Raw genomic sequence first — 14,918 nt, forward strand, 5'->3', positions numbered from 1 at the left:
CCTCTGGTCTAGCCAGATTTCTAAGGTAGAATTGAGATCATGATAGTGGGGGAGGGGGGGAACATTTAGGAACTGGAGGAAAGTTGTATGTTTCATTGTTGCTACATCGCACCCTGACTTGCTCTTCTCCTCCCTGAGACCCTCCTGAAGAGATTTTTGGAGATCATTTTTATCATCCAAATTATTCAGAAATCTGGAAAAAACCATCGATGTCTTCGATTGTAGGTTAGGATCTCCGGAAATAGGCTCTGAGATGGAAGAAGGAGGGAGGCTCTGCTGAAACACGTCCACCAGTGGTGAGACATGGCCTAGATTCTAGAATCACAGAAATATGAAACCCACCACAAACTATAGGACAGATGGTGGCACTGCAGTTAAACCAGTCCCTGAAGGGACCGACAATTGAGCGCTGGGTGCTGACACCATTCCCAGAAGCTGGGCAAGCAGTCACCCTTGGGCTCTTCTCCAATCATGCCCATGACACTGTTCTGTTGCTGATGTTGTTTTCCTTTGTGTTCCCTAGAAATTTCTAAAGAAATCATTTATTAACCATAGTCCTTCAATTAAAGATGCTTACCCATTAACAACCCACAATATGCCGATGACACAACCTTGCTTGCTGAAAACAAAGAGGATTTGAAGTCCTTAGTGAGGAAGATCAAACACAATAGGCTTTAGTCTGGATTACATCCCCACACAAGGAAAACAATAATCTTCAAAACTGGGCCAATAAGCAACATCACGATAGACAGGGCAAAGCCTAAACTTGTGGAGAAGAGTTTCATGTTACTTGGATCCACAATGAATACTCAAGGAAGTTGCAGTCAGGAAATCAAATGATGTGTTACCTGGGGGAAAATCTGCAGCAAATGATCCGTTTAAGGTGTTAAAAAGCAAAGATGTCATTTTGAAGACTAAGCCTGATTCATGCCATGATGTTTTCATTTAGCTCATGTATATGAGAAAGCTGCTGGACAACGAAGAAGGCAGAAGAATCAATGTATTGGGATTATGATGTTGGCAAAGAATATTAAATATACTATGGATTGCGAGAGAGTGAATAAGTCTGTCTTGGAAGATGTAATGTTTGAATGCTCCTGAGATGCAAGGACAGTGACACTTCATTTCATGCGTTTTAGACATGCTGTGAGGAAGGACCAGTCCCTGGAGAAAGGGACCATGCTTGGTATAGTAGAGGGTCAGTAAAAAAGTGGAAGATTCTCACTGAGAATAAATGACCCAGCCCCTATAACATAGGGATGATTGTAAGGAGGTGTGCCTCATTCTGTTGTGCGTGGGGTCACTATAAGTCAGAAGGGACCGGATGGCACCTAATAACACAACAGCAACGACACGTGAAGTATATTCCTTTTCAGAGCCAGCCATTCCAATATTGCAATACTGGATGCATTAGTAAATACGTAAGAACAGCAATAGTTCATTCTGCCCATTGTTTTCACTGTCAGAGATTGTCTCTGTTTTCCAGTAAGAACTAAGGGAATGAATGATACATCTGGGTTTGCCCAAGACATTCCTAATATGTACTGTTGGTTTTTTTCCTGGTATAATTATGAAGAGCTCTCCTTTCACTCAAAGCTGTGTTGTTTTAGAAAATAAGCCCTCTGTCTCCTTAGTCTGGATAATCACAGTTGTAAAGGCCTGGCAAGTAGAAGAGGTAAGAATTTTTCTCGCGTCATTTTACTTACTACATTCCACTACAACCACCATCTCTAACTTCACACATACAGTTAAGGGTGACGTTGAAACAAGGAAATCACAACGGGACAGGCTGAATGGTACAGACATTCCTCTTTGTTGGTGATGGGATGTGTTCATAGCTAGATGACTTGGAACCTGATGTTTGAAAATGGCTCTTGGAAGAACCACCTTCCTTCTTCCTCAGTCAACAGTATAGGACCCTAGTGACATGGGGTGGGGGAGGGTGGAATGGGGGGTGCTACAAGTGGGGGGAATAGAAGAATGTGTAGTGCTGACAATGTGGTCTGTGAGGTCCCCGGTGTCATTGCTTGGGAAATGTATTTTACAAACGTATTCTTAGGTTTCGTTTGGTTATTACAGATAGACATGGAATAGTCTAGATCCAAAGGTGGACTAGTTGGTGAGCAATCTATACAAGGGAGGGGCTAGGGCCTTGGGACAGCCTGAATTGCCCATGTTTCTCTTCTCATTATAGGAGGACATCATCCTCAACTTCTTTTTTTTAAATTAATCTTTTTATTGGGGGGCTCTTACAAATATTTTAACAATCCATCATTCAATTGTATTAAGCACACTTGTATATATGTTGCGATCAACATTTCCAAAACATTTTCTTTCTGCTTGAGCCCTTGGTATCAGCTCCTCATTTTCCCCTCCCTCCCCCCACCTCCCATCCTCGTGAATCCTTGAACAATTGTGTATTAATGTTGTTATTTCGTGTCTTACGCTGTCTGTTGTCTCCCTTCACCCCCGTTTCGATTATTCGTTCCCCTGGGGGGTGGGCTATATATCCAACCTTGTGATGGGCTCCCCCGATCTCCTCCTTCCCACTCCCCTGCCCCCACGATATCGCTCTGCCCCCACGATATCGCTCTGCCCCCACAATATCGCTCTGCCCTCATGATATCGCCACCTCCTCAACGTCTATAGACCTTGCAACAAAGCCACTACCGAGCACTACGTCTCAGCTGAGTCTTAAGTCACCAGAGAGAGAGATCCACCTCTTTTCTTGGGTCCAGTTTTTAAAAAGAAGACTTGGTTTGGCCACAAGTGGAGCTCAGGTCCAGAGTGGATTAGGTACTTGATCCTAAGTCAATGAGCTCCAGGGAGCAAGACTGAGAGGTATTGAAGAAATGGCATGGGGACCACACATGACTTCTTCCAGAGGAGAATCCAACTTTACACCTGCTCCAGGCCAATCGCCACAAAGTCAATGTCAGATATGCCTTCACCCTCTACTTCTTGCTGGGTTCCAGAATCCCTTGCAATGGCCGCACAGAGCTCACAGATAACCCTCCTAATGAAGGAGGTTTGTTAGGGCAGGTAACAGTTACCCACAGGCCAGGATCAGAAACATTAAGGATACACTCCTTGGCACACAGTCGCGCCTCTTCTCAGGCAGTAGTCAAGTCTCTCTGGTGTTCCGACTTTCAGTCACGTGGCCGTTGGCCTCTGCCTCCATGGGCCAGAAAGCCTGGCTGCCTTACTGCCTTATCTTCTTGGCAAGGCTTCTAGGCTTGTTCTCATGGTCTCGGTGCTGCTACCTGTGGTGTCTCTGTGGCCTCCACCATATCAGACAGGGCTCTCGAAAGTGCCTCTTTTTTTATTGGTGGTCATGTTAATCTCTCTCTCTCTCTCCTTCTGAGATAACCCTGTTCAACCCAGAGGAATGGAAAAATTGACCAATCCCCTTTATTAGCGTTCCACCTACCCTGTTTGTATCGTCTCACCTAATCATTTGGTGGGTGGTACTGAGACATGGTTTTTTTTAATAAATCATTTTATTGGGGGCTCATACAACTCTTATTACAATCCATCCTTCCATCCATTGTGTCAAGCACATTTGTACATTTGTTGCCATCATCATTCTCAAAACATTTTCTCTCCACTCAAGCCCCCGGCATCAGCTCCTCATTTCCCCCCTCCCCCCCCCACCCCCCCTTCCTCACGAACCCTTGATAATTTATAAATTATTATTATTTTGTCATGTCTTTTACTGTCTAATGTGAGACATGGTTTGAAAAGCCACTTCTAAACCACTTCATGTTACCACATGTATAAACGTGGCCCTGGGGACCCCAGAGTGTTTTCAGAGGTGGGGAAACATTGAGCAAGGAAAGCTACCCAAGTGGGGCCCACCGAAAGTTAACTCGATGCATGGTCCTATTTGTTATTTGCTCTAACACATTTCAAGTGCTACCCCTTCATTAAAGTATTTCAAGATCCAGGTGGTCCTGTTCTTTGTGTCTACCCTGTCATGATTTCAAAGCTTCGAATACACCCTCACTAGCTCTTTCTTTTGCCAGATGGCAGGTATGAGTCTTCTCTTTTTAGTTTGTTCTCATATGATAGCCAGTTGGCCACTTAAAATGTTTATCTCTGGATCATGTCCAATTTCTTTATAAAAAGTCCGATTTCTTGATACATCATAGTTGGGTGGAAGGATGATAGTTATTTTCTATTTGGTTACCAATGTTGTTATGCAGGTTTTTTTAGATGAAGTTGTTTTATACAAGGAAGTCCATCTTGATTCTACAATCTGTTTCTCATATTGAAACTGAAAGAGTGAGTGTGCGTGTTTGTGCACGTATAGCTGTGTGGATGCCATTATCTGTCAGAATGTGTGTGTGTGGTCATGTGTAAAGGGAGGATGAATGGATCTCTAAAGCACATCACCACTGAGTCTTACCAAAGCATATTGACCCGATGGGACAGGGCAAATGGCCTCAGAGGGCTTCTAAGACTGGCATCTGTATGGAAGCAAACAGCCATGGGGGAGGGGCTGGTGGGTTCAAATCTTGACCTTTCAGTTAGCAGTTGAGCACTTAACCACTGTTTCATGTAGGGTTACTTAGATGTGTAAATAGTTTAGCTTATGTCTTCCAAAATTTACTTGCTAGATTGGCTGTTTTAAATTCATTTTGGGTCATGTCATAAACTTCAGAAAATCTGTTTATATTTTATCTCTGTTTATGCAAGCATTTTATTACATAAAAAGGCTTAATGTTTTCTTCAAGATAGGCTTTTCAGGATGCAATCCATCAGACAATTTATCACAGTAGCAAATAAAAAGTCTTATAATTGGGCTCAACAGAATCCTAGAGTCTATGATTTTTCTTCTGGAGCAGTAGTTACTGTTCTCTGGTATTTATTTTCTGTGTTTAAATAATCTCCATATCCACGGCACGAGTAACAGAATCCCATGACACTCCAACAGAAGTGACACAACTAGTTCTGCTGTGACTCACATACTATTGTGGACTACATGGCAGTTAGTGTATACAAACATGATGTTTGACCTATGTGGGGACAATGGTGATTCAGTGATAAAATTCTTGCCTTCCAGGCAGGAGATCTGTGGTAACTTCCTGCTCAATGCACTTTATGCTCAGCCTCTGCCCATTGGTCAGTGGAGACTTGTTCCATGCTATGCTATTCAACGGGTTTCAGCTGAGCTTCCAGACTAATACGTACTAGGAAGAATGGCCTGAAGATTTACTTCTGAATATCAGCCAGTGAAAACCCTATGGATCAATGGTCTAAACTAGAACCAATCATAAGAATGATGCAAGACTGAGAAGTGTTTTCTCTTTATTGTGCAGGCGGTCACCATAATCCCAGGACAGCAGCTAACAGAAACATAACAACAACTCAATAAGAGGAACTATGCAAATAATTTTGGGGCAACCAACAGTTTGTCGTGCTGTGGGGGCTTGTGAGTTACTGTGATGCTGGAAGTGATTTCACTGGTATTTTAAAATGCCAGCAGGATCATCCCAAGTAAACAAGTTTCAGTGGAGTTTCCAGACTAAGAATAGACAATGAAGAAGGAATTGACTGCCCAGTCAGAGGAAGTAGAGGTTTTAAACCTTATGCTTGATGCACTCAGAGGCCTAACACCCTATTCTGTATCAATAGAATAGTTTAGATAAGGATTAAGATAAAATACATAAGGGTTGAACTTGACTGTATTTTTTAAAATCGTTTTATTAGGGGCTCATACGACTCTTATCACCATCCATATGAACCTGACTGTTTTAAGAATTGAGTTTAGGATCTGATTCTACTTTGTTTATACTGATTTCTTCTGCTTATTATTGTTGATATAATGATTGACAGAGATGATTATTGGGAAGTATAGAGAGTTTGTAAGCTCTCTGTTTCAGCCACCAAATTGGGATTTAAATGGGTTAGGACATGTCTGCAAAGAAGACTCTGAAAGTATAAGCCTCACCCAGTGTTTTGAGTGCTGAGGACATTAGAAGGTTGAAGAGAATTGCCTAGGGGGCTGTTGACAGATTGAGGCAAAAAAAAGGGCATGGGGTGGGGGAGGGGGAACTCTTTGGATTTTAAAATTTTGAACTAGTGGTTTGTTCTTGAGGCTGGAAAAAATCTGGAACCATGAAGAAACTCTCCTCTCTAGGACTGAACATGAAAGGGCGCCTGTGGCAGCCTGAAATGCTTGCTCGGTAATCACCTGGATCCACTTGTGGAGTGGAAGTGGGAGAAATGCAGCAATAAAGAGATGGGCTGAGTCCAGCCACTGACACCTGTGGACGTGGTTCACAGGAACTAGAGGAGAAAACGAGAGCGGGTTGACTGCTCTGAAGTTCATGACCTAGCACAAAGGGCCTAGGATTGATGAGAATTTGCGATGGGACCCATGATCTAAAGGCGAGGTGACCAATGGGAACCCTGGTGAGGCTAAGTGAGGCAGCCCACATTGAGTTGACCAGAACCCAACCAGATGAAGAGAAGATTTTTGAGCCTGTGAATTGGTGCATATTGCTGCTGAATTTATGGATGGCCTGTCCTGATTTGACTTTGCTTATGGGTGCAGAACTCAGAAGTTTCCAACTGCAACGAAGATTCTTCATGTCAAAGAATATGATGGTCTCCTCAGAGCACTGAGTTGATGTAAGTGGACAGTATAGAAATTGGATACCCCAAATGAGGACGATAAAGGCATTGACATGGTTGGCTTACAACCTTTCATAGGTGCTAGAATATGTTCATAGGATTATAAGATTAAGGTGTGAGTGTTCACATAAGTATAGAATACTTTTGTTCACTTATAGAATGTTATGTTTAAATGAGGGTGGCAAATTTTTGAATTGTATGCATTTTAGTTTTATCCTGTTAATTGCAGATATGATTTTACTATTGTTTGTTCAAAAATTATGTATGGCTAAAGAGTTGTGTAAAAGTGTCAAGTTTACAAGGGGTGGTCTATGGTAATTACATAATCTGAGACTATTAAGAGTAAAGGGGTGGAGTTTAGTCTGTCAATCAGGCCACAGCTTGATGGCCTCATTTCGAGGTGCCATGGAGATAAATAGATCACTGGAGGCCAGATACTCACACTCTGCTTGTCTTCCTGCTGACAAGCCACATGGAGACCCCTGATGGAACCAGAGCCCTGGAGCTGGAGGAGCTACATGGAGACCCATGCCAGCGCTGGCATGTTTATGCAGCCACTGGATTCACAAGACTTTCCACCCACTGGCCTGTGATCTTCTGCATTTGGCATCATTGCATGGGTTTCGTGAGTCTGAAAAGGATTTTATAGATTGGTATCAAACATATGGGCTAATATCGGACTTATGGACTTGATCTGGATTGGGCTGGGATGTTTTATCAATATTCAATTGCTCTTGTATATAAAACTCTTCTTATACACATGAGTGTCTATGCATTTGTTTCTCTAGTCTACCCAGGCTAACACACTATGCCAAGGCATTTGGCTGTGTGGATCATTACAAACTATGGAGAACTTTGAGTATAAACACTTCATTGTGCTCATGAGAAACTTGTATATGGAACAAGAGGCTGTTGTATGAACAGAACAGGGAATGCTTCATGGTTAAAATCAGGAAAGGTGTATGTCAGGTTTGTATCCTCTCACTACACTTATTCAATCTGTATGCTGATCAAATGATCACAGAAACTGGATTATATGAAGAAGAATTGGAGAAATTGGAGGAAGGATTATTAACAACCTGTACTATGTAGATACTACAATCTTGCTTGCTGAAAGTGTGGAGGACTTGAAGCACTTGCTGATGATCAAGGACTGCAGTCTTCAGTATAGATTACAACTCAATGTAACGAAGACCCAAATCCTCACAACTGGACAAGTAGTAACATCATGGCAAATGGAGAAAAGGTTCACGTTGTCAAGGATTTAATCTTTCTTGGATCCACAATCAATGCCCATGGAAGCAGCAGTCAAGAGATCAAAAGATGCATTGCATTGGGTAAGTCTGCTGCACAAGATCTTAGAATATTGAAGAGCAAGAACGTTACTTTGAGGACTAAGGTGTTCCTGACCCAAGCCCTGGTATTTTATTTTATTTATTTATTTTGCCCTGGTATTTTCAATCGGCTCATATGCATGTAAAAGTTGGATATTGAATAAGGCATATGGAAAGAACAATCAATGCATATGAACTGTGGTGCTGGAGAAGAATACTGAAAGCACCGTGGACTGCTAGAAGGATAAAAAGGCGATCTTGGAACAAGTATTTCTAGAGTGTGCCTTAGAGTCAAGGATAGTGACTTATCACACATTTTGGATAAGTTTTCAAGAGAGATCAGTTCCTGGAGAAGGACAGAGGCTGGGGTGAGTAGAGGGGCAGCGAGAAACAGGAAGAACTTTGAGAAGATTTGGCACAGTAGCTGACTCAATGGGCTCAAATTTAAGACCAATGGTGAGGATGACCCAGATTACGAAGTGTGTTTGCTTTGTTGTGTAGCGTCACTATGAGTTGGTAGCAGCCCAATGGCACCTAACAGAAACAACAATATTGGTTAATTTAAAATCCAGAAAATATTACACTGTTTGATAAGTGAAGATCTTTTGCTGGTTCCCTTAAAGGATTTCTTCGATCTAAGAAACAAATATCTGGACCCTAATTAGGTTTTGCTTTTGAGTTATGCAAATAATTGCATAGCATGGTTGTACGAAAATATTTTAAAGGCAAAATTAGCAATATAATCTAGAAGAGTTCTGTGGATCAATGAGCGCACCAGTGGTTTAAAACAGAAAACAGTACATTTTGAAATAATATTTAAGCCCAGTGCTTTGATTTTCAAATACTACAGTTCCGTGGAAGAGGCAGTTGTGGGTGGTTTCTGTGTGAGGGCTGTGATCAGAAAGACGATCGGTTTCAGTTTTAAAGAAATGTAACTGAAAAATATGTGACAGGTAGATGGTTGAATTTTGATGATTTTTAGTGAATGTTATATCTGGTAGGTTGATGGAGTGTATTATCAAGTAGTTGTGAGGTTAGACTGCACTGTAAGCAAAACCAGGTTCTTTTTGTTTGTTTGAAAATCATTTTATTAGGGGCTCATACAACTCTTATCACAATCCATACATACAGCAATTGTGTAAAGTACATTTGTACATTCGTTGCCCTCATCATTCTCAAAATACCTGCTCTCCAATAAAGCCCGACTCCTTATTTTTCCCCCCTCCCTCCCTGCTCCCCCTTCCCTCATGAACCCTTGGTAATTTATAAATTATTGTTTTGTCATTTCTTACATTGTCCAACATCTCCCTTCATCCACTTTTCTGTTGTCCACCCCCCAGGGAGGAGGTTATATGTAGATCCTTGTAATCGGTTTTCCCTTTCCATCCCACCCTCCTTCCACACTCTTGGTATTGCCACTCTTACCACTGGTCCTGAAGGGATCATCCACCCTGGATTCCCTGTGTTTCCAGTTCCTATCTGTACCAGTGTACAGCCTCTGGTCTAGCCAGATTTGTAAGGTAGAATTGGGATCATGTTATTAGGAGGGGGGAGGAAGCATTTAGGAACTAGAGGAAATTTGTATGTTTCATCGTTGCTACACTGCACCTTGACTGACTCATCTTCTCCCTGAGACCCTTCTGTAAGGGGATGCCCAATTGCCTACAGATGGGCTTTGGGTCTCCACTCCGCACTCCCTGCCTCATTCACTATGATATAATTTTTTGTTCTGATGATGCCTGATCCCTGATCCCTTCGACACCTCAGCACAGGCTGGTGTGCTTCTTCCAAGTGGGTTTTGTTGCTTCTGAGCTAGATGGCCACTTGTTTACCTTCAAGCCTTTAAGACCCCGGACTCTATATCTTTTGATAGCCAGGCACCATCAGCTTTCTTCACCACATTTGCTTATGCACCCGCTTTGTCTTCAGCGATTATGTTGGGAAGCAAAACCAGGTTCTTGACCCAGTCCTGCTTCTCCATCATCACATGACTTTGAAACTAAACCCAATTCACTGACATGGAGGTGAGTCTGCTACATTGCCACCAGACAGGACTGGAGTAAAATGCCTCCTTTGGGTTTCCAACACTGTCAATCTTTATTGTGGGACCAAACAGGTCCGTTGTCCTAAGTAGTGCCTGCAGTGTTTGAATCACAGACCTTGTAGTTAGCACACCAGCACCTAACCCACAGCGCCACTACAACTTCCATAGAAACTTCTAAAAAACCCAAACCAAACTCAAGACCATCAACTACATTCTGACCAAGCCTTCAGGCCTCATTTCTTCATCAGTAAACTTGGGGATAATAACAATAACTAGAAAGTGTAATTAATTGGGCAGAACACAATACCACCAAGGGTTTGGACTTCTAGATGCTTTCAAAGGTAACTTCTGACCCAAATATTTTCGAATGATACTTATTTCTGTACAAAACCACCACCTTTCTTAGCCTGATTTCTAATCGTTTGCAATCCATGATTGGTTGTGATAAAACTGAAGAGGCCAAAAAGACCTTGGGAAGATCATGAAACTCTAATTTAGGGTGAAGATTCTAATTGGGACACTGATCAGCTGTGTGACTTAACAGACTCTCTCTCCAGTGAGAGTGCTGATGTTCATGATGACACCGCCCTATTACTATCATTCTCGGCAGCGTGGATACCATCCCCACCTTCTTCGACTATTGATTTTTGGTAAAATTATTTTTCCATTCTGATTGAGCTTGTGAATCTGCTTTGCTGCATCACCGGGCTTTTCTGCCTGCTTTGACCCTCTAAGGCCCTCTTTTGGGGACTCCCCTTTCTGGTCTCTCATTTCGACTTCTGCTTTTGCTGTCTTGACAACTTCAACCTTTTTTCCTGATCGCAGGTGTCAAGGATCTCATCTAAATCACACATTGCATCGGGCGCCTCGGTTGCACAAGAACCTATTTTAAAAGTGTTGAAGAGCAAGGATGGCACTGCGAGGTCTGAGGTGCCCTTAACACAGCCATGGCCATTTTTAATCCCCTCATATGCAAGTGGAAGTTGGCCAATGATTAAGGAAGACTGGAGAAGATTTGATGCATTTGAGTTATGATGCAGGTGAAGAGTATTGAGGGTCCCATGGATTGCCAAAAGAACAAACAGGTATGTCTTGGAGAAAGTACAGCCAGAATTCTCACTTCTAAGAGAAAGGCAAGACTCTGTCTTCTGTGCTTTGGTGTGTTATCCGGAGAGTCCCTGGAAAAGGACAGCATGCTTAATGATGTAGAAACTCAGGGAAGCGAGGAAGGCCCTCCGTGAGACGCAGCGACACAATGGCTGCAATAATGGGCTCAATCATTCGGATTGTGAGGATGGTGCAGGACCTAGTGTTTTGTCCTGTTGCACATCGGGACCAACTCGGCATCTGACAACAGCCTTTGTTTGTTCCTGTTCAGACCCCGATTTTTCATACGTTTTCTGCTACTTGAAACAGAGTATGTCAGAGGGGGGAGTTCTTTCTCACCATACCATGTGAATCTTTTTTTCCCCTTTTTACAACAATGCTCTGTGCTTTAATGTCTTCACTTATCAGTGTCCATATTACCTGATTTTCCTCCTTTCTATCATCACCTATCAGTTTGACTTGTATGGTGCGCTAATATGGGAAGCTATGCCATTCTTATTTCAAATGGCAACAGCGTCACCCACGGGGTGCAGATTTCAGCTGAGCTTCTAGACTAACACAAACTGGGACGAAAAGCGTTGTGATCTACTTCCGAAAAGTAGCCAATGGGAGCCCATGAGGATCAACAGAATAGTCTCTGCTGTCATGCTGGAGGATGAGGCCCCTGGGTTGGAATACTCACCTCCACAATGCTCATGAAGATGGGGTAGGGCCAGACATGGTTTCGCTGTATAGTACATACCATAGGTTTTCCATGATTTGGAGCCTGACAATGGCAGCTAGCAACATCAGCAACAACCAATTTTCTTCTCTTGGACCTTTTGGTTGCCTACCTTCACCTACCATGCAGCAGTTTTCTGCATGCACCGCTTTGATAGGCCACTCCTCTGGTACCCTGATGCCCTTCAGAGCTAGCACAGCCATGTAACCAGAGCTATCATGGAACACATGCTCTCTTGTGGGCCTGTCTTCAGTCCAGCTTGGTAAAGACCTCCCATCCCTGCTTCTGCATGGCCGCTTCACTCTGCGCACATTTATCTAGCACATACTGCACTCAGTTCTGGGGATGTAGGTGTGATGGAGATGCAGCCTTGGCCTCATTTTATGATAGGGGAAGGAGGGATGATGCACACAAATGAATGCAGAGCAAAGCCGAGGTGCTAGGTGATGAAGAACATTATTAAATATTATGAAAGAACAGAGTAGATGCTTAGCAGTAAAATTTAGAAATTAAAAAAACTCTACCTATTAAGACTACTACTAAATCCAACAAATTGACCAATTAATATTGGATTCTGTTTTTTTTTTTAATCATGATATTGGGGGCTCTCACAACTCTTACAACATTCCATATATCAATTGTATCGAGCATATTTGTACATATGTTGCCATTTTTAAGCTTTTGAAGTTTCCCTTAAATATCTGGTTTGAAGACCAGCCTTCCAGTGAACATTTCCAAATGATTTATTCCTTCTCTGATTCACCATATCATATACAGAAACATTGTTTTCCCTTCAGTATTGTGAGTATTAAAGTTCCATTAACCGCTGCAACCAGTCCACTCTGATTGCACTTGTGAGTCTGCTTTGTTGTAGCACTTGAATTTTCTACCTGCTTTAAGGTTCCCAGGCCTGCTTGTGGGGCCCCTTTCTCTATGAGAGGTTTTGTCTCGGAAGATTCTTGAGCATAAAAACATCCCTCCTTGTGACATTCTCCTCTTGTTATAAGCGAGATGTAAATCTCCTCCCGTATCACAAGTGCATGGGATGGTGGCTTCTATCAGGGATGTTTTCAGTTGGTCCAGGCGGCCCACCAGCTTTCTTTGTGGAAGCAGGCTTTGGAAGATTGCCGCTACATTCCAAGAGGTGCCTTTCAAACAACTTTGCATCTGGGCATCTTTTACCTTTCTTTGTGTTTTGGCCCCTCCCTTCTCATTCCTTGTACACAGCCTTTTCTGGCTTTATTTCGACTCAGGTTCTTCTCCAGGAAGTAAACTCACTGCTATTCGGTCCACGCTGACTTATAACGGAACTCTAGGACAGGCTAGAACCGCCTGTGAGTTTCCAACTCTCCTGGAGTAGAAAGCCCCATCTTTCTCCTGTGGAGCGGCTGGGGGTTCCGAACTACTGACTTTATGGTTAGTAGCCCAACGTGTAACCATTATGCCATCAAGGCTCCTGGAAGTACACAAATGAGGAAATACACAAATAAAAATGAGAATCTGGCCGGGCCATTCCTGTGAATGGGGGGAGGTGAGCGTGATCCCCAGGGTGCCTCGGATGTGACACACCCTGCTGATGTGTACCACCCACGCATCTATTCACCACGTGTTTCCTGAGTGCCCCAAACACTGTGCCAGGTCCTGAGGACGCAAAGCTGGGGGTGTGGGGTGGGTATGGGGGACTGCATGAAGTCCAATTTTACATGAATAAACTTCTGATAATAAAATCAGTTCGGATGTAAAGAGGAAGAGTTAATATAGCTCCATGCTCTTGTGTGTGTGTGTGTGTGTGTGTGTGTGTGTTCTCTGTTAAATTGGGGTGAGGGGAAAGGAGGAAGAACATGGGTATGCTTCAATGTCTGGCAGGTACTTTTACTCATATTAAAAAAAAAATCATGGAATTTTCGATTCCCCCAGAGTAGGTGCTGCTCTATGTATTTTAAATATAAGCAGCGCAGCAGGACAATATTATATGCGCTGTCCTTGGGAAGGGGAATTTGGGGGCAGGGATATGTTATAGGCCCTCACTTGAAACCATCAGGATGGGCGGCTGCTAGCCTACCTGTCAGCGATGCCAGATTGGCCTTTTCTCTGCACAAATCAGGGCTGAATCTCAGCCACTCTCAGCCTTTGAACTGTGTCCTCCCAAACGCATGCTGGTTCCATGGAGGACAAACGTTGGCCACCAGCTCTTCCCAGAGGTCCCCAGGACGTCCGCTCAGACTTTCTGCATAGCCCTGGGAGCAGGCCTGAGCTCGGGGGAAGCCGCCAGGCGCGGAGGCCCGCCAGGCACAGAGGGCCTGTGCCGAGGTGGCCGCTTGGCGTCAGCGCGCCAGGCAGCTGGTGATGCTCAAACTTGGTTCCCCAGCTGCGGCCATCCGCTGCTGAGGAACTGAAAGAGAAGCCGCGCTATTTTTACCTCCCCGGCTGCAATCCTTTGGATTTATTTTCAGGAAGGAAATAAATAAAAGATGAAGAAGGACCTGCTTGGACTTACCCCCACCCCCTACCCCGCAGCAGGACGTCGTTGGAATGCTCCAAACCGAACGCGGTGGCGCTGACTTGATCACGACTCTTCGCGACCAATGGGACAGAGTAGCGCTGCCCCAAAGGTGCTCCAAGTCTGTAAATCATACGGCAGCAGGTGGCCTCATCGTTCTCCCGAGCAAGGGGCTCCAACAGCCGCCTCCTTGTTTGCCAGGAGCGCTGCAGCGCTGCGCCATCAGGGCTCCTAGGTGGTGGGCCCAGGAGCGGGTCTCTGGGTGGTGGGAAAGGCGGGTTTTCTCAGATCACTTCCCTGTCTGGCCTCGGGCCTGGAAGGCCTGGAAGCGCCTTTGGTCCTCTGGCCTCATCCCTGGCTTCCTGCTTCCCTCCCGCGGCCCCCACCTTTGGAGGTGCAGCCGTCACCTCGGATGCTGCCCGGGATGCTGCATCACCCTGCTGGTCCCCCACCCTCCGCCCCACCAGAAAGCATGCGCAGTGCGTCGTGTGCGAGTCGCAGCAGCAGCTGCAGCAGCACCAGCAGAAGCCCCAGCCGGGCTCCGGCGCGCTCTCGGGGGCGGGACGCGTGCCC

General features: G+C 44.2%; 1 protein-coding gene across 1 annotated transcript in view; it reads left to right on the top strand.

Moving 5' to 3' along the window:
- The first annotated feature begins 5,006 nt into the window (after positions 1-5,006).
- ADAM23 (ADAM metallopeptidase domain 23) overlaps positions 5,007-14,918 on the top strand; it is a 206,917-nt gene continuing 197,005 nt past the window's right edge. Inside the window, exon 1 of the mRNA XM_045296710.1 lies at positions 5,007-5,124. Coding sequence (XP_045152645.1) covers positions 5,007-5,124 — 118 coding nt within the window. The remainder of the gene's footprint in view (positions 5,125-14,918) is intronic.

This window comes from Echinops telfairi, unplaced genomic scaffold, assembly GCF_000313985.2.
Source record: "Echinops telfairi isolate 266 unplaced genomic scaffold, ASM31398v2 ScPeMD7_3;HRSCAF=10, whole genome shotgun sequence".
Taxonomy (NCBI): domain Eukaryota; kingdom Metazoa; phylum Chordata; class Mammalia; order Afrosoricida; family Tenrecidae; genus Echinops; species Echinops telfairi.